Raw genomic sequence first — 26,340 nt, 5'->3', positions numbered from 1 at the left:
ATAAGCATTCTCTCAATGATATGGTTGCTTATTTCTACAGATACCATCAACTGCTAATGACATAAGAGAAGAATGCCTAAGTGGATGAGAGGTCAGTTTAACAATATTTTGAAAATATTTCATGAATATTGAGCAAGTGAATTTCAAAATACCTTATAATTTGTAAAAAGACCATATTTAGACCTTATAAAACAAAGCATGGAGCAATTAAGTAAGGGAACTCCAATTATCAAAATTACAACTCTACACCTATATATACAAAGCCACCACAAGTCTTCTGAAGAATCAATCAAGGCTGATAAATCCAATAATTTATGCTTCCATGAAATAAACGATAGGCAATACCTATTCTTAATTACCTCATGGAAAAAGTGTCTCATCTGAGCCATTTTGGTCTTGAAGCGTTTCAGTTTTTGATGGATCCTCTTATCCTTCTCTAGTTGGGAGATGGTAGCCCATTCACAGTGCAGATAGGAGCTTAAGGGGAGGGAAATAGCCAGTCACGGTGTGAGAAAGGGGAACTGTAGGCTACTGCTTGAGATTTTGGAATTAGCCAGAAGCAGACACAATGAGAACATGCTTAAATGAGGGAGATAGTCTCTTAGAGTGCTTCTTCAACTTGGTTTTGCACACAAGCCACCTGGTCTGGGGTGGATTTGGAAGTTTACATTTCTAACAAGTACCCAAATGATGCCAATTCTGCTGGCCCACAGATCCCATTTTGAGTGGCAAGGTCTTAATGTTAGATTAAGTTATAGAGGATCACAAGGGATTTTACCAAAATTAGCTGGTGAGGACCCCACCTTCCTGCAGGGAAACAGGAGGAGTCATGTCAATTCATGAACTTCTCCTTGAAAACAGTAATTTGGGCTAGCAGAACACATGCCAATTAAAAAAGGAACACACTCCCAACCAGGAGAGACTACACAGGAGAACTTTTTACAACCCTATGGAGTTTGGGGTGAAGAGCTTTTTGCACAAATCACATACTAGTTCTTGTACTTGACAAAGAATTCTTCTGCTTCAGTATATTGTCCGGAAGGAAGCTGAGAAGAAAGAAATTACAGTTATTAATACCCTTCTAATTTATCAAGGATTTGTCTAATTTGTCAAAAAAAGAACTTTAAAGTTTAACCACACATGGAAGACCTTAAAACCAATGCTCCCATAATATATTACTAACTGAAGGATTAAACAACTAATCTGGTTACTTGAAAACTAGAGACCTGATAGCTGAACAAAATAAGCCTTTACCCATTTTAAGCAGATAAGCAAAAGAAGAGGCAATGGGACAGTTCCTATTTTCTAGCTAACTTTCTTCTGCCATCTCATAACTACAGAAATACATCCTGACAACCAAAGTGTTCATTAAATAAAGCCTATAAATGTAGCATTATGGGCTGCCATTAAAGATAGAGGCCCTCACCTCCTTCTTCACAATCCGCATAGAAAGCACTTTGTCTACAATGGCTGCATCTTCTTCACTGGGATTCTCCTGTAGAAAAAGATGGAGTCAGCCAACAGTGATTCTGAGCAACAGGACAAACCTCTCAAATTTCTCAAGTTCTCAGCTTACCACAAAGAACTGCATGGAAGGCAAAGTCTCGCCATCTGGTTCCTGCACTGGTTCAGGGAGGATAGGCTCAGTTTTTATTGGACCAGTTACATCTACTTCTTCTTCTTCTTCATCATCAGTGATCTTTATATCCAGATCCTCTGTATACTTTTTTCGCTTAACTTGGCGGTTTGACCGTCTCTTCTGTAGAAGCAAAAATGGTTCAAATAATTTCTCATTGTCTCTCAAAGAGAAAATCTTTAGAACTATTTGCCTATAGTAAGTCATACACTTAGATTTTACTCCAAAATCCCTATGGAAACAAACAAACAAAAAGACAGTAAAGAACTTACTTATCAGAGAGGATTAAAGATGGTGGCATGAGAGATGAGACAGAGAACTCCTCCCAAAACCATGTATAATAAGAAAATATAGGTAATACAACTAATCCTGAAAGAGCAACAGGAAAAAAGGCTGCATGAGACTGCATACAGCTGGAGAAAAGACCAGAACTCACAAAACAGGGTAACATACCAAACCTTCATCCAGCGGGACCCTAGCCCTTCCCCGACAGCAGCTCACTGCTGGGAGGAAGAGAAACAAAGTGGGGAGGAGGAAGAAGCCTAGGACTGCTGAACACCCAGCCCTAGAGATCTGCTTTCAGAGCAAGAATCTACATTGCAAGATGCTCTGGAGATTAGTGGGGTTGGAAAGCTCTGACAGGGGGAATACCTGGAGAGACTGAGATTCCAGTGGTTTGTGGAAACCAGTGATCCACATCCTGCTGTTCTGAGACAAAAGAAAGGCACGCAGTCTGAGAGTCTTCCTAACAGCAAAAGGGCTCCTAAGGGGCAAGGATTGCACAGAGCTTGCTGCTCAGGAGAAAGGATAGGTGGACAAATTTGTCTGCGCACACTCAGCCCAGCAGATTGGGAACTTTCAGGAGTTTCAGGTGCCCCATCTCCCTGGCTGGCGACTCAGCTCTGAGGCCTCCAACCATGATACACAACCTGCTGTGCTTTCCTCCTGGCCTGCCAGCACCTGATCAAAAAATGGCAGTCCCTGCCCTGGCGTCAGGCTAGCCAGAGAGAAGCCCCATCTATGGCAGATACAAACAGAAAGCACAGTGGCATACACCTGTGAGCTCAGCCCACTGGCTCTGACAGTGGAGAGAGGCACTGCAGCCGAAAGCAGGAAACAGCTCTTTCCTCCCCTCAGCCACCAGCGCCACTACCCTGCGACCCCTGACATCACTCCAGGGGATAAGAGCTCCAGAGACAACAGATTCTGGGCACTAGAGGGTGCCACATAAAAATATGAAACATCAATGGAGCCTGGCACAAAACAAAATCTCACAAAAACCAGAAAAGGACCAAGTGAAATTGAACTCTTCAAACTTCTGTTGAGTGTTCAAAATAAAAATCATAAACATGCTCATGGAGATACAGAAAAATATTCAAGAATTCAAGGATGAAGCTACAGTAATCAAGACAATTTGGTACTGGCACAAGAACAGACTCATGGATCAACAGAACAGAATATAGAGCCCTGATATAAACCCAACCACATATGGTCAATTAATATATGACAAACGGGCCATGGACATACAATGGGGAAATGACAACCTCTTCAACAATTGGTGTTGGCAAAACTGGACGGCTACATGCAAGAGAATGAAACTGGATTATTGTTTAACCCCATACACAAAAGCAAACTCAAAATGGATCAAAGACCTGAATGGAAATCATGAAACCATGGAACTCTTAGAAGACAACATAGGCAAAAATCTCCTGAATATAAGCATGAGCACCTTCTTCCTGAACACATCTCCTCAAGCAAGGGAAACAAAAGCAAAAATACCTACATGGGACTACATCAAACTAAAAAGTTACTGTATGGCAAAGGACACCATCAACAGATCCTAGACTATGAGGGATCCTATACTATGAGAGAATATATTTGCAAATGACATATCCAACAAGGGGTTAACATCGAAAAAATATAAAGAAGTCACAAACCTCAACACCCAAAAAGCAAATAACCCGATTAAAAAATGGGCAGAGGATATGAAGAGACAATTCTCCAAAGAAGAAATTCAGCTGGTCAACAGACACATGAAAAGATGCTCCACATCACTAATCATCAGGGAAATGCAATTAAAACCACAATGAGATAGCATCTCACACCAGTAAGGATGGCCAGCATGGAAAAGACTAAGAACAATAAATGCTGGCAAGGATGCAGAGAAAGGGGAACACTCCTACACTGCTGGTGGGAATGTAAGCTAATTCAACCACTGCGGAAAGCAATATGGAGGTTCCTCAAAAAATTAAAAATAGAAATACCATTTGACCCAGGAATCCTACTCCTTGGAATTTACCCAAAGAATACTTCTCAGACTCAAAAAGACATATGCACCCCTATGTTTACTGCAGCACTATTTACAAGAGCCAAGATATGAAAGCAACCAAAATGTCCATCAGTAGATGAATGGATAAAGAAGATGTGGTACATATACACAATGGAATACTATTCAGCCATAAGAAAGAAACAAATCCTACCATTTGCAACAACATGGATGGAGCTGGAGGATATTATGCTCAATGAAATAAGCCAGGAGGAGAAAGACAAGTGACAAATGATTTCCCTCATTTGTGGAATATAACGATGAAGAAAAACTAAAGGAACAAAATAGCAGCAGACTCACAGACTCCCAAGAAGGGACTAGTGGTTACCAAAGGGGAGGGGTGTGGGAGGGCAGGTTGGGATGGATGGAGATGGGGATTCAGGGGTATTATACTTAGTACACATGGTGGAAAGGTCACAGGGAAAATGTGTAGCACAGAGAAGGCAAACAGTGAATCTGGGGCATCTTACTACACTGATGGACAATGACTGTACTGGGGTATGGGTGAGGACTTGATAATATGGGTAAATGTAGTAACCACGTTATTTCCTCATGTGAAACCTTCATAAGAGAGTGTATCAATGATACCTTAAAAAAAAAAGAAGGCAGGGATGAATTTAGGCTGGAGATTCAATCATTAAGAGATTCCATATAAGAAATGAAACATAAAATGCAGGGATTTAAAAGCAGATTAGATATGGTGGAAGAGATGATGAATGAAATAGAAATTAGAGAAGAGAAATACAAAGAAGCTAAGGCACAGAGAGAAAAATGGATCCCTAGGAATGAAAGAATATTGAGACAACTGTGTGACCAACCCAAATGGAACAATATTCATATTATAGGGGTACCAGAAGAAGAGAGACAAAAAGGAATAGAAAGTATCTTTGAGGAGGTAATTTCTGAAAACTTCCCCAATCTGGGGAATTACATAGTCTCTCAGGCTATGGAAGTGCATAGATCTCCCAACACAAGGGACCCAAGGAACACAACACCAAGACATATAGTAATTAAAATGGCAAAGACCAAGGATAAGGAAAGACTATTAAAAGCAGCTAGAGAGAGAAAAAAGATCATGTACAAAGGAAAATCCATCAGGCTATCATCAGAATACTCAACAGAAACCTTACAGGCCAGAAGGGAGTGGCATGATATATTTAATGCAATGAAACAGAAGGGCCTCGGACAAAAAATACTCTACCCAGCAAGATTACCATTTAAATTTGAAGGAGGAACTAAACAATTTCCAGATAAGGAAAAGCTGAGACAATGTACTTTCCACAAACCATCTCTACAGTGTATTTTGAAGGGACTGCTATAGATGGAAGTGTTTCTAAGGCTAAATGCCAGTCACCAAAGGAAATAAAACTACAGAAAAAAAAGTAAAACACTTAATTACTAAGATATGTAAAATCAAATAAACTATCCCCAAAGTCAGCCAAGGGATAGACAAAGAGAACAGAATATGATATCTAATATGTAAAGAATGGGAGGAGGAAGGAAAAAAAAAAGAACCTTTAGGTTGTGTTTGTAATAGCATACTAATGAGTTAAATTAGATTGTTATATAATAAGGGAATTACCCTTGAACCATTCGTAACCATGAATCTAAAGCCTGCAATGTCAATAAGTACATACCTATCGATAATCACCCTCAATGTAAATGGAGTGAATGCACCAATCAAAACACATAGTCACTGAATGGATAAAAAAACAAGACCCGTCTATGTGCGGCCTACAAGAGACTGACTTCAAACCCAAAAACATACAGACTAAAAGTGAAGGGAGAGAAAAAGATATTTCATGCAATTAATAGGGAGAAAAAGGCAGAAGTTGCAGTACTTCTGTCAGACAAAATAGACTTCAAAACAAAGACAGTAACAAGAGACAAAGAAGGACATTACATAATGATAAAAGAGTCAGTCCAACAACAAGATACAACCATTATAAATATTTATGCATCCAACACAGGATCACCTATGTATGTGAAACAAATACTACAAAATTAAAGGAGGAAATACAATGCAATGCATTCATTTTAGGAGACTTCAACACACCACGTACTACAAAGGACAGATAAACCAGACAGAAAATAAATAAGGAGATAAAGGCACCGAACAACACATTAGAACAGATAGACTTAATAGACATCTACAGAACACTCCATCCAAAAGCAACAGAATACACATTCTTCTCAAGTGCACATGGAACATTTTCAAGAATAGATCATAAGCTGGGCCACAAAAAAGAGCCTAAATAAATTCAAAAAGATTGAAATTGTACCAATGAGCTTCTCAGACCATAAAGGTATGAAATTAAAAATAAATTATGCAAAGAAAATGAAAAAGCCCACAAGCACATGGAGGCTTAACAACATGCTCCTAAATAATCAATGGATCAATAACCAAATAAAAACAGAGATCAACCAATATATGGAGACAAATGACAACTATTTCAACACTGTAAAATCTGGGAGGCAGCGAAGGCCATGTTAAGAGGGAAGTATACAGCAATACAGGCCTACCTCAGGAAAGAAGAAAAATCCTATATGAACAGACTAAACTCACAATTAACAAAACTAGAAAAAAGAACAAATTAGGCCCAGAGTCAGAAGGAGGGACATAATAAAGATTAGAGCATAAATAAATAAAATCAAGAAGAATAAAACAATAGAAAGAATCAATGAAAGCAGGAGGTGGTTATTTGAGAAAATAAACAAAATAGAAAACCCATAGCCAGACATACCAAGAAAAAAAGAGAGTAAACACACATAAACAGAATCAGAAATGAAAAAGGAAAAATCACTACAGATACCACAGATATACAAAGAATTATGAGAGAATACTATGAAAAATTATATGCTAAAAACTGGATAACCTAGAAGAAATGGACAGGTTTCTAGAAAAATACAACCTGCCAAGGCTGACCCAGGAAGAAACAGAAAATCTGAATAGACCAATTATGAGTAAGGAAATCGAATTGGTAAACAAAAAACAACCTAACAACAAAACTCCTGGACCAGACGGTTTCACTGCTGATTTTTATCAAACATTTAGTGTAGAAATAATACCCATGCGCCTTAAAGTTTTCCAAAAAGGAATAGAGGAGGGAATACTTCAAAACTCATTCTATGAGGCCAACATCACTTTAATATCAAAACCAGGCAAAGACACCACAAAAGAAGAAAATTACAGACCAATATCCCTGATAAACATAGATGCAAAAATACTTAACAAAATATTAGAAAACAGAATTCAGAAATACATCAAAAAGGTCATCCATCATGATTAAGCAGTATTTACTCCAGGGATGCAAGAATGGTACAACATTCAAAAATTCATCAACATCATTCACCACATCAACAAAAAGGACAAAAAACCACATGATTGTCTCCATAGATGCTGAAAAAGCATTCAACAAAATTCAACATCCATTCATGATATAAACTCTCAACAAAATGGGTATAGAGGGCAAGTACCTTGACATAATAAAGGCCATATATGACAAACCCACAGCCAACATTATACTTAACAGTGAGAAGCTGAAAGCTTTTGCTTTAAAATCAGGAACAAGACAAGGATGACCACTCTCCCTGCTTTTATTCAACGTAGTTCTGGAGGTCCTAGCCACAGCAATCAGATAACACAAAGAAATAAAAGGCATCCAGATTGGCAAGGAAAAAGTTAAACTGCACTGTTTGCAGATGACATGATATTGTACATAAAAAACCCTAAACAATCTACTCCAAAACTACTAGATCTAATATCTGAATTCAGCAAAGTTGTAGGATACAAAACTAATACACAGAAATCTGTTGCATTCCTACACAGTAATGATGAACTAGCAGAAAGAGAAATCAGGAAAACAATTCCATTCACAACTGCATTAAAAAGAATAAAATACCTAGGAATAAACCTAACCATGGAAGTGAAAGACCTATACCCTGAAAACTACAAGACACTCGTAAGAGAAATTAAAGAAGATACCAATATATGGAAACACATTACATGCTCATGGATAGGAATGATTAATATTGTCAAAACGGCCATCCTGCCTAAAGCAATCTATAGAGTCAATGCAATCCCTATTAAAATGGCAACAGCATTCTTCAAGGAACTAGAGCAAATAGCTATAAAATTCATACAGAATCACAAAAGACCCCAAAGAGCCAAAGCAATCCTGAGAAGGAAGAATAAAGTAGGGGGATTATGCTCCCTGACTTCAAGTTCTACTACAAAGACACAGTAATCAAGACAATTTGGTACTGGCACAAGAATAGACCCATAGACCAGTGGAAGAGAAGAGAGAGCCCAGATATAAACCCAAGCATATTTTTCAATTAATATATGATAAAAGACCCATGAATATATGATGGGGAAATGACAGCCTCTTCAACAACTGGTGTTGGCAAAACTGGACAGCTACGTGCAAGAGAATGAAACTGGATTGTCTAACCCCATATACAAAAGTAAACTCAAAATGGATCAAAGACCTGGATATAAGTCATTAAACCATAAAAAACTGTTAGAAGACAACATAGGCAAAAATATCTTGAATACAAACACGAACAACTTCTTCATGAACATATCTTCACGCGCAAGGGGAACAAAGGGAAAAACAAAGAAATGGGACTACATCAAACTAAATAGCAAAGGACACCATCAGCAGAACAAAGAGACATCATACAGTATGGGAAAATATATTCATAAATGACATATCTGATAAGGGGTTGACATCCAAAATATACAAAGAGCTCATGCACCTCAACAAACAAAAAGCAAATAATCCAATTAAAAAATGGGCAGAGGAGCTGACCAGACACTTCCCCAAAGAAGAAATTCAGATGGCCAACAAACACATGAAAAGATGCTCCAAATCATTAATCATCAGAGAAATGCAAATTAAAACCACATTGAGATATCTCCTCACACCAGTTAGGATGGCCATCATCCAAAAGACAACAACAAATGCTCACGAGGTTGTGGAGAAAGGGGAACCCTCTTACACTGCTGGTGGGAATGTGAACTAGTTCAACCATTGTGGAAAGCAATATGTAAGTTCCTCAAAAAACTCAAAACAGAAACATCATTTGACCCAGGAATTCCACTCCTAGCAATTTACCCTACGAATGCAGGAACCCAATTTCGAAAAGACATATGCACCTCCTATGTTTATTGCAGCACTATTTACAATAGCCAAGGTATGGACGCAACCTAAATGTCCAGCAGTAGATGAATGGATAAAGAAGATATGGTACATATACAGTATGGACTACTATCCAGCCATAAGAAAGAAACAAATCCTATCATTTGCAACATGGATAGAGCTAGAGGGTATTATGCTCACTAAAATAAGCCAGGCAGAGAAAAACAAGTACCAAATGATTTCCCTCATTTGTGGAGTATTACAATGAAGCAAAACTGAAGGAACAAAATAGCAGCAGACTCAGACTCCAGTAAGAGAGTAGTGGGATGGGATTAAAGATGGCGGCGTGAGAGACAGAGGCTTCCTCCTAAAACTAGATACAATTAGAAATTTTAATTGGCGCAACTAATCCCGAGAGAGCAACTGGAAAGAGCACGTGTCAGACTGCACACACCTGGAGAACAGAGCAGACCTCAGCGAATGGGGTAACGTACCAGAGCTGTGGCTCAGCGGGACCCGAGCCCTTCCCCCACTCAAGCTCACTGGTGGGAGGAAGAGAAATGGAGCAGGGAGGGAGGGGAAGGCTTGAGACTGCTGAATACCTAGCTCTGGAGATCTGTGCTGGGAGCACAAACCTACATTTCATGCTGCTTTCATGAGACTGGCATGACTACCGGATTGGAAAGTTAATACAGGCAGAGTTCCTGGGGAGACTGGGATTCCGGCTGCTTGTGGAAAGCAGGGATCCATATCTGGCTGCTCTGGGACAAAAACTTATGCCTGTGTGCCCAGCTCACTGGCTCAGGCAGTGGAGACAGGCACAGGAGCCAGGAGGCGGGGAACAGCTCTTTCCTACCCCCAGTACCACTCCCTGCGACCCCTGACATTTCTTCAGGGGCTCAGCAGCTCCAGAATAGAGCTTCTGGACAATAGAGGGCACCATATGCAAACATGAACCGCCAAAGGAACCTTGTCCGGAGTAAAATTGTTAATACAACTCGTTGGATACGGTGGAGGAGACAATAAATGAAATAGAAACTAGAGAAGAGGAATACAAAGAAGCTGAGGCACAGAGAGAAAAAAGGATCTCTAAAAATGAAAGAACATTGATAGAACTCTGTGACCAATCCAAGCACAACAATATTCACATTATAGGGATACCAGAAAAAGAAGAGAGAGAAAAAGGGATAGAAAGTGTCTTTGAGGAGGTAGTTCCTGAAAACTTCCCCAATCTGGGGAAGGAGATAGTCTCTCAGGCCATGGAGATCCACAGAACCCCCTACACAAGGGACCCAAGGAAGACAACACCAAGACAGAGTAATTAAAATGGGAAAGATCAAGGATAAGGACAGACTGTTAAAAGCAGCCAGAGGCAGAAATAAGATCACATACAAAGGAAAGCCCATCAGACTAACAACAGACTTCTCAGCAGAAACCTTACAGGCCAGAAGGGAGTGGCATGATGTATTTAATGCCATGAAGCAAAGGGCCTGGAACCAAGATTATTTTATCCGGCAAGATTATCATTTAAATTTGAAGGAGGGATTAAACAATTTCCAGATAAGCAAAAAGTCTTTTTTAGACTGAGAGAGTCTACCTCCCACAAAACATCTCTGCAGTCTATTTTGGAGGGACTGCTACAGATGGAAGTGTTCCTAGGGTTGGATAGCTGTCACCAGAGGTAGTAAAATCATGGTAGGGAAGGTGGAGCAGCTGATTGCGAGGCAAATGCAAAATCAAACTGATTATCCCCAAAGCCAATCAAGGGATAGAGAAAAAGTATAGAATCTGATACCTAATATATAAAGAACGAAGGAGGAAGAAAAAGAAGGAGAAATAGAAAAGAACCTTTAGATTGTGTTTGTAACAGCATACTAAGTGAGTTAAGTTAGACTCTTAGATAGTCAGGAAAGTAACCTGGAACCTTTGGTAACCACGAATCTAAAGCCTGAAACGGCAATAAGTACATACCTATCGATAATCACCCTAAATGTAAATGGACTGAATGTACCAATCAAAAGACACAGAATAAGAGAATGGATAAAAAAAACAAGACCCATCTATATGCTGCTTACAAGAGACTCACCTCAAACCCAAAGACATGCACAGACTAAAACTCAAGGGATGGAAAAACATATTTCATGCAAACAATAGGGAGAAAAGCGCAGGAGTCCCAGTACTAGTATCAGACAAAACAGACTTCAAAACAAAGAAAGTAACAAGACATAAAGAAGGACATTAAATAATGATAAAGGGCTCAGTCCAACAAGAGGATATAACCATTCTAAATATATATGCACCCAAAACAGGAGCACCAGCACATGTGAAACAAATACTAACAGAACTAAAGGAGGAAGTAGACTGCAATGCATTCCTTTTAGGAGACTTCAACACACCATTCACTCCGAAGGACAGATCCACCAGACAGAAAATAAGTAAGGACATAGAGGCACTGAACAACACACTAGAACAGATGGACCTAATAGACATCTATAGAACTCTACACCCAAAAGCAACAGGATACACATTCTTCTCAAGTCCACATGGAACATTCTCCAGAATAGACCACATACTAGGCCACAAAAAGAGCCTCAGTAAATTCCAAAAGACTGAAATCCTACCAACCAACTTTTCAGACCACAAAGGTATAAAACTAGAAATAAATTGTACCAAGAAAGCAAAAAGGCTCACAAACACATGGAGGCTTAACATGCTTCTAAATAGTCAATGGATCAATGACCAAATTAAAATGGAGATCCAGCAATATATGGAGATAAATGACAACAACAGAAAGCCCCAACTTCTGCGGGTCACAGCGAAAGCAGTCTTAAGAGGAAAGCATATAGCAATCCAGGCACATTTAAAGAAGGAAGAATAAACCGAAATGAATAGCCTAACGTCACAGCTATCAAAATTGGAGAAAGAAGAACAAATGAGGCCTGAAGTCAGCAGAAGGAGGGACATAATAAAGATCAGAGAAGAAATAAACAAAATTGAGAAGAATAAAACAATAGCAAAAAATCAACGAAACCAAGAGCTGGTTCTTTGAGAAAATAAACAAAATAGATAAGCCTCTAGCCAGACTTATTAAGAGAAAAAGAGAATCAACACAAATCAACAGAATCAGAAATGAGAAAGGAAACATCACGACGGACCCAACAGAAATACAAAGAATTATTAGAGACTACTATGAAAACGTATCTGCTAAGAAGCTGGAAAACCTAGAAGAAATGGACAACTTCCTAGAAAAATACAACCTTCCAAGACTGACCAAGGAAGAAACACAAAATCTAAACAAACCAATTACCAGCAAAGAAATTGAAGCGGTAATCAAAAAACTACCCAAGAAGAAAACCACCGGGCCAGATGGATTTACCTCAGAATTTTATCAAACATACAGAGAAGACATAACACCCATTCTCCTTAAAGTTTTCCAAAAAATGGAAGAGGAGGGAATACTCCCAAACTCATTCCATGAAGCCAACTCATTCACCCTAATACCAAAACCAGGCAAAGACCCCACCAAAAAAGAAAATAACAGACCAATATCACTGATGAACGTAGATGCAAAAATACACAATAAAATATTAGCAAACTGAATTCAAAAATATATCAAAAGGATCATACACCATGACCAAGTGGGATTCATCCCAGGGATGCAAGGATGGTACAACATTCGAAAATCCATCAACATCATCCACCACATCAACAAAAAGAAAGACAAAAACCACATGATCATCTCCATAGATGCTGAAAAAGCATTTGACAAAATTCAACATCCATTCATGATAAAAACTCTCAGCAAAATGGGTATAGAGGGCAAGTACCTCAACATAATAAAGGCCATATATGATAAACCCACAGCCAACATCATACTGAACAGTAAGAGGCTGAAAGCTTTTCCTCTGAGATCGGGAACAAGACAGGGATGCCCACTCTCCCCACTGTTATTTAACATAGTACTGGAGGTCCTAGCCACGGCAATTAGACAAAACAAAGAAATACAAGGAATCCAGATCGGTAAAGAAGAAGTTAAACTGTCACTATTTGCAGATGACATGATATTGTACATAAAAAACCCTAAAGACTTCACTGCAAAACTACTAGAACTGATCTCAGAATACAGCAAAGTTGCAGGATACAAAATTAACACACAGAAATCTGTGGCTTTCCTATACACTAACAATGAGCCAATAGAAAGAGAAATCAGGAAAACAATGCCAATCACAATTGCATCAAAAAGAATAAAATACCTAGGAATAAACCTAACCAAAGAAGTGAAAGACCTATACCCTGAAAACTATAAGACACTCTTAAGAGAAATTAAAGAGGGCACTAACCAATGGAAACTCATCCCATGCTCCTGGCTAGGAAGAATTAATATCGTCAAAATGGCCACCCTGCCCAAAGCAATATACAGATTTGATGCAATCCCTATTAAATTACCAACAACATTCTTCAACGAACTGGAACAAATGGGTCAAAGATTCATATGGAAACACCAAAGACCCCAAATAGCCAAAGCAATCCTGAGAAAGAAGGATAAAATGGCAGGGATCTCACTCCCCAACTTCAAGCTCTACTAGAAAGCCATAGTAATCAAGACAATTTGGTACTGGCACAAGAACAGAGCCACAGACCAGTGGAACAGATTACAGAATCCAGACATTAACACAAACATATATGGTCAATTAATATTCGATAAAGGAGCCATGGACATACAATGGGGAAATGACAGTCTATTCAGCAGATGGTGCTGGCAGAACTGGACAGCTACATGTAAGAGAATGAAACTGGATCACTGTATAACCCCATACACAAAAGTAAATTTGAAATGGATCAAAGACTTGAATGTAAGTCATGAAACCATAAAACTTTTAGAAAAAAACATAGGCAAAAATCTCTTGGATGTGAACATTAGCGACTTCTTCATGAACATATCTCCCTGGGCAAGGAAAACAAAAGCAAAAATGAACAAGTAGGACTATATCAAGCTGAAAAGCTTCTGTACAGCAAAGAACACCATCAACAGAACAAAAAGGTACCCTACAGTATGGGAGAATATTTTCGTAAATGACAGATCCGATAAAGGCTTGACATTGAAAATATATAAGGAGGTCACGCTCCTCAAAACAAAAAGCAAATAATCCAATTAAAAAGTGGGCAGAGAAGCTAAACAGTTCAAAGAAGAAATTCAGATGGCCAACAGACACATGAAAAGATGCTCCACATCGCTTGTCATCAGAGAAATGCAAATTAAAACCACAATGAGATATCACCTCACACCACTAAGGATGGCCACCATCCAAAAGACAAACAACAACAAATGTTGGCGAGGTTGCAGAGAAAGGGGAACCCTCCTACACTGCTGGTGGGAATGTAAATTAGTTCAACCATTGTGGAAAGCAATATGGAGGTTCCTCAAAATGCTCAAAATAGACTTACCATTTGACCCAGGAATTCCACTTCTAGGAATTTACCCTATGGATGCAGCACTCCAGTTTGAAAAAGACAGATGCACCCCTATGTTTATCACAGCACTATTTACAATAGCCATGAATTGGAAGCAACCTAAGTGTGTCCATCAGTAGATGAATGGATAAAAATGTGGTACATACACACAATGGAGTATTACTCAGCCATAAGAAGAAAACAAATCCTACCATTTGCAACAACATGGATGGAGCTAGAGGGTATTATGCTCAGTGAAATAAACCAAGCAGAGAAAGACAAGTACCAAATGATTTCACTCATCTGTGGAGTATAAGAACAAAGGAAAAACTGAAGGAACAAAACAGCAGCAGAAGCACAGAACCCAAGAATGGACTAACAGTTAACAAAGGGAAAGAGACTGGGGAGAATGGGGGGGTGGGGAGGGATAAGGGTGGGGAAGAGGAAAGGGGGTATTATGATTAGCATGTATAATGGGGGGGGGGGGGGAAAGGGGAGGGCTTTGCAACACAGAGAAGACAAGTAGTGTTTCTACAACATCTTACTATGCTGATGGACAGTGACTGTAATGGGGTTTGTTGGGGGGACTTGTGGTATGGGAGAGCCTAGTAAACATAATGTTCTTCAAAAAAATGAAAATAAGTTAACAAACAAATAAATAAATAAAAGAGAGTAGTGGTTACCAAAGGGAAGTGGTGGGGGAGGGCGGGTGGGAAGGGAGGTAGTAGTGTATTGTGCAGTATCATGAGTGGTGCACATGGTGTGTTTGGGGTCACAGGGAAGACAGTGTAGCTCAGAGCGGACAAATAGGGAGTCTGTGGCATCTTACTACACTGATGGAATGGGGGTGACTTCAATGGGGACTCAATAATAATGGTGAATGTAATAACCACCTTTGTAAGAGTGTGTATCAATGATAGCTTTATAAAAAAAAACAACTTATTTATCAACTATGTGATATCAAATCATGCAATTTATTCTAGGTACTGAATATATATTAATTTTCTATATTGTTTTATCTAAGAGCCAGAATCCAACTGAAAGTAACCCAGATACTACTCTCAAGAAGCTCTAGGAAAGTAAAACAGGACTCAGCCTGCAAGGTGCAATGTACTTCACACGAGGAACAACCTTGAAATGCAAAGGTGTGAGAATATTTTGTTTGTAATTTTGTTTCTTCACTTTAGTTGCAAAGAGTTTGTATTTGTTTTGTTTTAATAAATAGGATCATATTATATGTATTGTTAACAGTGTTTCTTGGAGATGGTTTTCATATCAGTACATTTTAGATCTACCGTATTCTTTGAAGTAGTTGAGTAAAATATTTTTAAAATAAACAACTGAAGTAATACTTTCACCTCATTATTAAAAATTGGGAAGGATGGGGAGAGAAAATCATTTTTCGATCATGATTATATGGAAAACTCAAAAGAATCAAATGGGCTACCAAAAGGAGAACTAATGAAATTGAGCAAACCTGCATGGCATAAAATTAATTTATAAAATAGCATTCCTATAGAGACCAAGCCAAAAAAAAAATGAAAGAAAAGATGCTATCTATTTAAACAAAAAAGATTAATTATTTAAAGGATTAAATATAATAAGAAATAGATAAAATCTACAGGAAGAGAACTCTAAAACACTAGGGAACACTAAAGACTTAAAGAAACAAAATATACTGTTCTGGAATAAGAAAACTAAATTCTCCCTAATTATATAAATTTGACAAAACAAAACTAAGCTTCTAAATTAGATAAGGTGATTCAAAAATTCAAATGTAGAAATGAACCTGTAGTGGGAATGTAAGTTGGTGTAACTGCTGTGAAAAGCAGTATGCAGGTTCCTTAAAAAACTAAAACAGAAATACAATTTTACCTAGGAATTCCACTTTTAGGGATTTACCCGAAGAAAACAAAATCCCTGATTCAAAAAGACATATGCTCCCCTGTTATCGCCATATTATTTACAATAGCCAAGATATGGAAGTAACCAAAGTGTCCATCAATAGATGAATGGATAAAGAAGATGTGATACATATACATAATGGAGTATTATTCAACGATAAAAAGAAAAGAAAATCCTGGCATTTGCAACAACATGGATAGACCTAGAGAGTATTATGCTCAGTGAAATAAGCCAGGCAGAGAAAGACAAATACCATATGATTTCACTTATATGTTGAATTTAAAAACAAAGCAAAACAGAAGGAACAAAATAGCAGTAGATTCAGAGACACTCAAAAGTAACTAGTGGTTATCATGCGGAGGGGTTGGGGTGGGCAGGTGGGGAAGGTGAGGAGGATAAAGAGGCACAATAATTCTTAATCACAATATAAGTTGGTCATGGCATGGAGAATATAGTCCATGATCCTGTAACATCTTTCTATGTTGACATATAGTAACTACACTAGAGGGAGTGAGGATTTAATAATATGGGTAACGATTGAACCACTGTGTTGTACATCTGAAACCAATATAAGATTATGTATCAACAACATTTCAAGAAACCAAAAGAAAAAAAAAGAAATGAACCTGTGGTAGTAGAGGACCAGACAAATCCTAAATGCCCATCAACTGGGGATTAAACATATTATGATAGTCAAAAAATGGAATACTACAGAACTACTTAAAGAATGGAGTAGACTGACACCACCAAATGTTGAAGACATGGAACTGAAACTCTCATTACTGGTGGAAGTGTAAAATGACACAATCACTTTGGAAACTGGAAGATTATCTTACAAAGTTAATGTCTGTATATTTACCCTATGGATTATCAATTCCACTACTGGAGATTTAACTATGAGATAGAAAAATCTATGTCCAAAATAACTTGTACTAAGACTGTTCATTGCAGCCTCATTCATAACAGGTCCAAATTGGAAATAACCCAAATGCCCATCAATAGGAGAATGGATAAGCATGGCAGTACATTCATAAAATCTCAAGGAAAAAAAAAAAAATGAACTGTTGACCCATTCAACAATATGAATGAAACTCAAAAACATTATGTTGAAAGAAGTGGGACCCAAGAATACATACTAGATGATTCCTTTTACATGAACAGGAAAATTTATACGAACAGGCTCAGTTTAGTCTACGGACAGAGGGTAAAGTGACTGAAAGAGCGTTAAGAAAAGATAATTTGGGGTGATGGAATACATGAGTTCATTATATAATCTCTATTTTGGTGTATATTTCAAAATTTCCAAAATAAAAATGAGGGTGGGGCAAAGAATGAGCTAGATGTATCTTTTCTGATAAAGAACAACCTCCAAGACACTTCTGGAGAAAAAAAGCACAATTCAGGAGAATAGATATGGAATATTAATATTAAGTGGATGTAGAGTGCTCCTTAAAGAATATTTCTTGGAAGATACACAAAAAAATAACAGAGGTTCCAGGGAAGAGAACTGAGGGACTGTGAAGTTGGGGTCTACCATGGGAGGTTTTCATAGTGTCTATTTTTTTGCACTGTTGTTAATTTTTTTTACATATATATATATATATATATATATATATATATATATATATATATATATGTATTTTTTAACCTAAAAAACAAAATGGCAAATGTTTAAGGAGTTAAAAAGCCTTACAGTTCCTAAGAAAAATGAAAAGTATAGCGATTTGACAACTTACCCTTAAACCTATCTACTCAAAGATGGACACTCTTAAAACAATTTATGTATCCTTCCCAGGAAAAAAAAATGTACCTACATGTTATGCACCTGCATGCATGTGCACACATATACTCTTTAAAGTTACTAAAGATATATTACATACACTATTTTACACCTACCTTTTTTCATTTAATATGGAGTTTTCCACATTAGCAAAGTCCTACTTCACTGCTGTTAACTGCCATGTAGTTTCTTATTGAATAGGTTTTCATTATTTAACTGTTTCTCTAGAACAGACATACATTCGGACATTTTTGCTATTGCAAATACTGCTGCAACATACATCAATATACTTTTGAGAATGTATCCATAAGGTAGTATGCTAGGTACAGGATCACTGAGTCAAAGGGCATTACCATTTTAACTGTTGTCACGTAGTGAAACACTGACTTGCCACAGAGATCCTGTGTACAAAATGTCTGTTCCTTAACTCCACTGCCAACACTGGCTTGAACCACATGTTGTGGGCTGAATTTTATCCCCCCAAATTCTTATGTTAAAGCCCTAACCCCTACTACCTCAGAATGTGTCTGTATTTGGAGATAGGGCCTTTAAAGAGATGACTAAGTTAAAATGAGGCCATTAGGGTGGGCCCTAGTTAACCCTGAGGGTGTCTTTATGAGAAGAGGAAATTTGGACATTCAGAAAGACACCAGGGATATATGCACTGAGTTAAAACCAGACACTAACAGTGAGAAAGCAGCCATATGCAAGCCAAGCACAGAGGTCTCAGAGGTAACCAAACCTAACAAACTCTTAATCTTGGTCTTCTAGCCTTCATTACTGTGATAAAATTAATTTCTGTTGTTTAAGCCACCCAGGCTGTGGTATTCTATTATGGCAAAACTACCAAACTGATACACCACTTTTTAAAATCTACTAATCTCTGTATAACCTGTATTGTAAAGATTTGCCTTCAGTTTATTTTTTGAATATTTAACAAACACTTTAATCCTTTGTTTCGTTTATCTATTTAATGAATACATATGTGACTCTTACTACACTCTCTTACCAGGAGCTAAGTACTGTTCTATGTGCTTTATAAATGCTGATATTTAATCCTCTTAACAACCCTATTTGGTAGATATTTCCAGTTTAGAGATGAAGAAATTGAGGCACCAGGAGGTCAAGTAAACTTGTCTGAAGTGACAATGTTAGTAAATAGTAAAGTCAAGATGAGAACCTAGGAAATCCCGCTCCAGAATCTGTTAACATTATGTATTCATGTAATTTTGTTTGTTGTTATACACGCATGATTTTTAAACAGCTAAATGTATCCATCTTTCCAATTATGACTTCTGAACCTGAATATCCTCCTTAGAAAGACCTATCACACTTGTTGATTATTTTTAAAAATTCATTAATGTCTTACAGAAAGTTCATGATTTCAATTTTTTATATTCAGTCCTTTGATTAAACCAGAATTTGTTCTTGTTTAAGCAGCAACACAACAAATCCAGTTTCATTTATTTTCCTTAGTGGGTAGCTAAGGAAAATATGTATAGTGGGTAGCCTTAACATAATTTATTAAATAATATTTCTTTCCATTGGTTTAAAGTGGCATTTTAATCCATATACTAAATTCTCATACATATTTGAATCTCCTTCTAGACTCTACTTTTAGTAATGTTACTTCTCCTCTTATTCCAAAGCCTTAGAAATTATTTAATAGATTCTAATGTTGGTGAAATTCCCCCATTTTCCTTTCCTTTCTAAACTTTTTTCTGAGTGTACATTTTTTTAAATTAAGGTATCATTGACATACCATCTTATAAAAACCCACAATGAGGTATCACCTCACATCAGTTAGGATGGCGAGCATTTTGACTAAGAACAACAAATGCTGGCAAGGATGCAGAGAAAGGGGAGCCCTCCTACACTGCTGGTGGGAATGTAAGCTAGTTCAACAATTCTGGAAAGCAATATGCAGGTTCCTCAAAAACTAAAAACAGAAATACCATTTGACCCAGGAATCCCACTCCTTGGAATTTACCCAAAGAATACAACTTATCAGATTCAAAAAGACATATGCACCTCTATGTTTATCGCAGCACTTTTTACAATAGCCAAGATACGGAAGCAACCTAAGTGTCCATCAGTAGATGAATGGATAAAGAAGATGTGATACATACACACAATGGAATACTATTCAGCCTTAAGAAAGAATCAAATTCTACCATTTACAACAACATAGATGGAGCTAGAGGGAATTATGCTCAGTGAAATACACCAGGCAGAGCAAGACAAGTACCAAATGATTTCCCTCATTTGTGGAGTGTAACAATGAAGCAAAACTGAAGGACCAAAACAGCAGCAGACTCACAGACTCCAAGAAGGGCCTAGTGATTACCAAAGGGGAGGGGTTGGGGAGGGCAGGTGGAGAAGGAGGGAGAAGGGGATTGAGGGGTATTATGATTGGCATACATAGTGTAGGGGGAATCATGGGGAGGACAGTGTAGCACAGAGAGGGCAAATAGTGACTCTATAGCATCTTACCACACTGATGAACAGTGACTTCAATGGGGTATGTGGGAGGACTCAATAATATGGGTGAGTGTAAGAATCACACTGTTTTTCATGTGAAACCTTTACAAAAGTGTATATCAATAATACCTTTATTAAAAAAGAAAGATACCCCCCCCAAAAAATATGTATATATACCATTTTATAAAGGTTTCACATGGGCAACATTTTGGTTATTATATTCACCCATATTATCAAGACCCCCAACACACACCATTGCAGTCACTGTCCATTAGCATAGTTGGATGCTACAGAGTCACTACTTGTCCTCACTGTGCTATTCTGCCTTCCCCATGACCCCCTCCTACATTTTGTGTGCTAATCATAATGCCTCTTAATCCCCTTTTGCCTCCCTCCCAACCCTTCCAACCCCCTTCCCTTTGGTAACTACTAGTGTCTTCTTGGGAATCTGTGAGCTGCTGTTTTCCTTTTCTTCAGTTTTGCTTTGTTGTTATACTCCACAAATGAGTGAATTCATTTGGTACTTGTCTTTCTCCACATGGCTTATTTCACTGAGCATAACACCCTCTAGCTCCATCCATGTTGTTGCAAATGGTTAAGATTTGTTTTCTTCTTATGGCTGAGTAATATTCCACTGTGTGTATGTACCACCTTTTCTTTATCCATTCATGTTGATGGATACTTTGGTTGCTTCCATATCCTGGCTATTGTAAATAGTGCTGCAATAAATATAGGGATGCATATATCTTTCTGAATCAGGGATCTTGGTTTCATTGCGTAAGTTCCTAGGAGTGGAATTCCTGGGTCAAATGGTATTTGTTTTTAGTTTTTTGTGGGACCTCCATATTGCTTTCCACAATGGTTTGACCTAATTTACCTTCCCACCAACAGCGTAGGAGGATTCCCCTTTCTCCGCATTCTCGCCAGCATTTGTTGTTCCTTGTCTTTTGGATGTTGACCACCTAACTGGTGTGAGGTGATATCTCAATGTGGTTTTAATTTGCATTTCTTTGATGATTAGCAATGTGGAGCATCTTTTCATGTGCCTGTTGGCCATCTGAATTTCTTCTTTGGAGAAGTGTCTGTTCAGATCCTCCACCAATTTTTTAATGGGGTTATTTGCTTTTAGGGTGTTGAGATATGTGAGTTCTTTATATATTTTGGATGTTAACCCCTTATCCAACATGTCATTTACAAACATATTCTCCCATATTGTAGGTTGCCTTTTTATTCTGCTAACAGTGTCCTTTGCTGTACCCCATTTGTTCATTTTTGCTTTTGTTTCCCTTGCTCAAGGAGATCTGTTCAAGAAAAAGTTGCTCGTGTTTATATTCAAGAGATTTTTGCCTGTCTGTTCTTCTAAGAGTTTTATGGTTTCATGACTTACATTCAGGTTTTTCATTCATTTTGAGTTTACTTTGTGTATGGGGTTAGACAATACTCCAGTTTCATTCTTGCATGTAGCTGTCCAGTTTTGCCAACACCAGGTGTTGAAGAGGCTGTCATTTCCCCACTGTATATCCATGTCTCCTTTATCATATATTAATTGGCCCTGTATGTGTGGGTTTATATCAGGGCTCTCTATTCTGTTATTCACTTATGGGTCTCTTCTTGTGCCAGTACCAAATTATCTTGATTACTGTGGCTTTGTAGTAGAACTTGAAGTTGGGGCGTGTAATCCCCCCAGCTTTATTCTTCCTTCTCAGGATTGCTTTGGCTATTCGGGGTCTTCTGTGGTTCCATACAAATTTTAGAACTATTTGTTCTAGTTTGTTGAAGAATGCTGTTGGAATTTTGATAGGGAGTGTATCAAATCTGTAGAACGCTTTAGGCAGGATGCCATGTTGACAATATCAATTCTTCCTGTCCATAAGCATGTGATGTGTTTCCATTTATTAGTGTCTTTTTTAATTCCTCTCATGAGTGTCTTGTAGCTTCCAAGGTATAGGTCTCTCACCTCCTTGGTTAAGTTTATTCCTAGGTATTTTATTCTTTTTAATGCAATTGTGAATGGAATTGTTTTCCTGATTTCTCTTTCTGCTAGTTCATCATTAGTGTATACGAAAGCAACAGATTTCTATATATTAATTTTGTATCCTGCAACTTTGCTGAATTCAGATATTAGCTCTAGTAGTTTTGGAGTGGAGTCTTTAGGTTTTTTTATGTACATCATGTCACCTGCAAACAGTGACAGTTTAACTTCTTCCTTATCAATCTGGAAGCATTTTATTTTTTTGTGTTGTCTGATTGCCATAGCTAGAACCTCCAGTACTGTGTTGAATAAAAGTGGTGAGAGTGGGCATCATTGTCGTGTTCCCAATTTTCACTGCTAAGTATGATGTTGGCTGTGGGTTTGTCATATATGGCCTTTATTATGTTGAGGTACTTGCACTCTATACCCATTTTATTGAGAGTTTTTATCATGAATGGATGCTGAATTTTGTCAAATGCTTTTTTAGCATCTGTTGAGATAATCATGTGATTGTTGTCCTTTTTGTTAATGTGGTGTATGATGTTGATGGGCATTTGAATACTGTACCATTCTTCTGTTGCTGGAATAAACCCTACTTGATCATGATGGATGATCTTTTTGATGTATTTTTGAATTCGATTTTCTAATATTTTGTTGAGTATTTTTGCATCTATGTTCATCAGTTATACTGGTCTGTAACTTTCTTTTTTGTGGTGTCTTTGACTGGCTTTGGTATTAGAGTGATGCTGTCCTCATGGAACAAGTTTTGAAGTAGTCCCTCCTCCTTTACTTTTTAGAAAACTTAAAGGAGGATGGATATTAGATACCTAGTGTTTGATCTCCAAGTGTTTGATGAAATTCAGTGGTGAAGCCATCTGGTCCAGGGGTTTTGTTCTCAGGTAGTTTTTTGATTACCAGTTCAATTTCATTGCTGGTAATTGGTCTGTTCAGATTTTCTGTTTCTTTCTGGGTCAGCCTTGGAAGGTTGTATTTTCCTACAAAGTTGTCCATTTCTTCTAGTTTATCAAATTTGTTAGAATCATAATTTTTCATAGTATTCTCTTATAATTCATTGTTTCTGTGGTGTCTGTAGCAATTTTTCCTTTTTCATTTCTGATTCTGTTTATGTGTATACACTCTCTTTTTTTCTTGATGTGTCCAGGTAAGGGTTTATCTATTTTGTTTTTTTTCTCAAAGGACGAGCTCCTGCTTTCATTGATTCTTCTATTGTTTTATTCTTCTCAATTTTATTTATTTCTGCTATGATCTTTATTATGTCTCTCCTTCTACTGACTTTGGGTCTCATTTATTCTTCTTTTTCTAGTTTCATTCATTTTGAATTTAGACTATTCATTTGGGATTGTTCTTCTTTCTTGAGGTAAGCCAGTATTGCTATATAGTTTCCTCTTAGAACTGCCTTTGCTGCATCCCACAGATTTTGCGGTGTTCAGTTGTTGTTTTCATTTGTCTCCATATATTGCTTGATCTGTTTTTATTTGGTCAGTGGCCCACTGATTATTCAGGAACATGTTGTTAAGCGTCTATGTGTTTGTGGGCTTTTATTTTCTTTGCATAATTTATTTCTAGTCTCACACCTTTGTGGTCTGAGAAGCTGATTGGTACAATTTCAATCCTTCTGAATTTACTGAGGCTCTTTTTGTGGCCAGTATGTAATCTATTCTGGAAAATGTTCCATGTGCACTTGGGAAGAATGTCTACCCTGTTACTTTTGGGTGGAGTGTTCTGCAGATGTCTGTCTGTTATGTCCATCTGTTCTAATGTGTTGTTCAGTGCCTCTGTCTCCTTATTTTCTGTCTGGTTGTTCTGTCCTTTGGAGTGAGTGGTGTGTTGAAGTTCCCTATAATGAATGCATTGCATTCTATTTACCCCTTTAATTCTGTTAGTATTTGTTTCACATATGTCGGTGCTCCTGTGTTGGGTGCATTATATTTATGATTATATCCTGTTGTCAGACTCCCTCTGTTATCATTATGTAATGTCCTTTGTCTCTTGTGACTTTCTTTGTTCTGAAATCTATTTTATCTGACAGAAGTACTACCATTTCTGCTATTTTCTCCCTATTAGTTGCATGAAGTATCTTTTTTCATCCCTTCACTTTTAGTCTGTGTATGCCTTTGGGTTTGAAGTGGGTCTCTTTTAGGCAGCATATAGATGGGTCTTGTTTTTTCATCCATTCAGTGACTCTGTGTCATTTGATTGGTGCATTTAGTGCATTTACATTTAGGGTGATTATCAATAGGTATGTACTTATTGCCATTGCAGGCTTTAGATTCAAGGTTACCAAAGCTTCAAGGGTAACTTGTTTACTATCTAACAGGCTAACTTAACTCAGTACACTATTACGAACACAATCTAAAGGTTCGTTTTTTCCTACCATTTCTTCCTCCTTCACTCTTTATTAGGTGTCATATTCTGTACTATTTGTGTATCCCTTGACTTTGTGGTTGATTTAATTTTGCATTTGCTCAGTAATTAGTTGGTGTACTTCCTTTACTGTGGTTTTACTTTCTCTGGTAACAGCTTTTTAGCTTTAGCACTTCCATCTATAGCAGGCTCTCCAAAATACATGTAGATATGGTTTTTGGGAAGTAAATTCTGTCGACTTTTGCTTATCTGGAAATTGCTTAATCCCACCTTCAAATTCAAATGATAATCATGCTGGGTAGAGTATTCTTGGTTTGAGGCCCTTTTGTTTCACTGCATTAAATGTATCATGCCACTCCCTTCTGACCTGTAAAGTTTCTACTAAGAAGTCTGATGATAGTGTGATGAGTTTTCCTTTGTATGTGGTCTTTCTTCTCTCTCTGGCTGCTTTTAATACTCTATCCTTGTCCTTGATCTCTGCCTTTTTAATTATTATATATCTTGGTGTTGTCTTCCTTGGGTCCCTTGTGTTTGGAGATCTGTGCATTTTCATGGCCTAAGAGACTATTTTGTTCCCCAAATTGGGGAAGTTTTCAGCAATTATTTCCTCAAAGACACTTTATATCACTTTTTTCTCTTCTATTTCTTCTGGCACCCCTATAATGTGATTACTATTCCATTTGGATTGGTCACATAGTTCTCTTAATATTCTTTCATTCCTAGAGACCCTTTTTTCTGTCTCTGCCTCAGTTTCTTTGTATTCCTGTTCTTTAATTTCTATTTCATTTGCCATCTCTTCTACCTCATCTAATGTGCTTTTAAATCCCTCCATTGTATGTTCATTTCAGATACTATATTTTTCAAAGTTTTTCTTTCTTGAAATCCTCCCTGAGGTCTTGAATATTTTTCTGTAGTTCTGTGAGCATGTTTATGCTTTTTATTTTGCAATCTTTATCAGGAAGATTGATGATTTCAGTTTTACTGAGCTCTCTTTCTGGTATCTGAGTGATTTTGGTTTGCACCAGGTTCTTTTGCCATTTCATATTCCTAATTATTACTATGGAATAACAACTTTATGTAGGTGGTGCCCTCTAGTGCCCAGAAGGTCTACTCTCTGGAGCTGCCCAGCTTCTCGAGCGATGACAGGGGTCACAGGTGCACAGCAGCAGTGCCTGCTGAGAGGAAAAGAGTTCTTTCCTACTTCCTTGCCTTAGTGCCTGCTTCCACTGCCAGGGCCAGTGGGCCGAGCACACAGGGAGG

The 26,340-nt window shown here is 37.8% G+C and overlaps 1 protein-coding gene across 8 annotated transcripts in view; it reads right to left on the bottom strand.

Annotated features, from left to right (window-relative positions):
- CHD8 (chromodomain helicase DNA binding protein 8) overlaps positions 1-26,340 on the bottom strand; it is an 81,775-nt gene that overhangs the window by 34,698 nt on the left and 20,737 nt on the right. For all 8 annotated transcript variants that reach the window (XM_037017607.2, XM_073211539.1, XM_037017609.2 and 5 more), the window contains 4 exons: positions 1,577-1,759; positions 1,427-1,495; positions 991-1,046; positions 360-477 (listed from right to left, as the gene is read on the bottom strand). In XM_037017607.2, the coding sequence (XP_036873502.1) occupies positions 360-477; positions 991-1,046; positions 1,427-1,495; positions 1,577-1,759 (426 nt within the window). The remainder of the gene's footprint in view (positions 1-359; positions 478-990; positions 1,047-1,426; positions 1,496-1,576; positions 1,760-26,340) is intronic.

Source organism: Manis javanica, chromosome 8 (genome assembly GCF_040802235.1).
Source record: "Manis javanica isolate MJ-LG chromosome 8, MJ_LKY, whole genome shotgun sequence".
Taxonomy (NCBI): Eukaryota; Metazoa; Chordata; class Mammalia; order Pholidota; family Manidae; genus Manis; species Manis javanica.
Note: the sequence above shows the minus strand (reverse complement) of the source record. Positions and strands in the feature narration are given on the sequence as shown.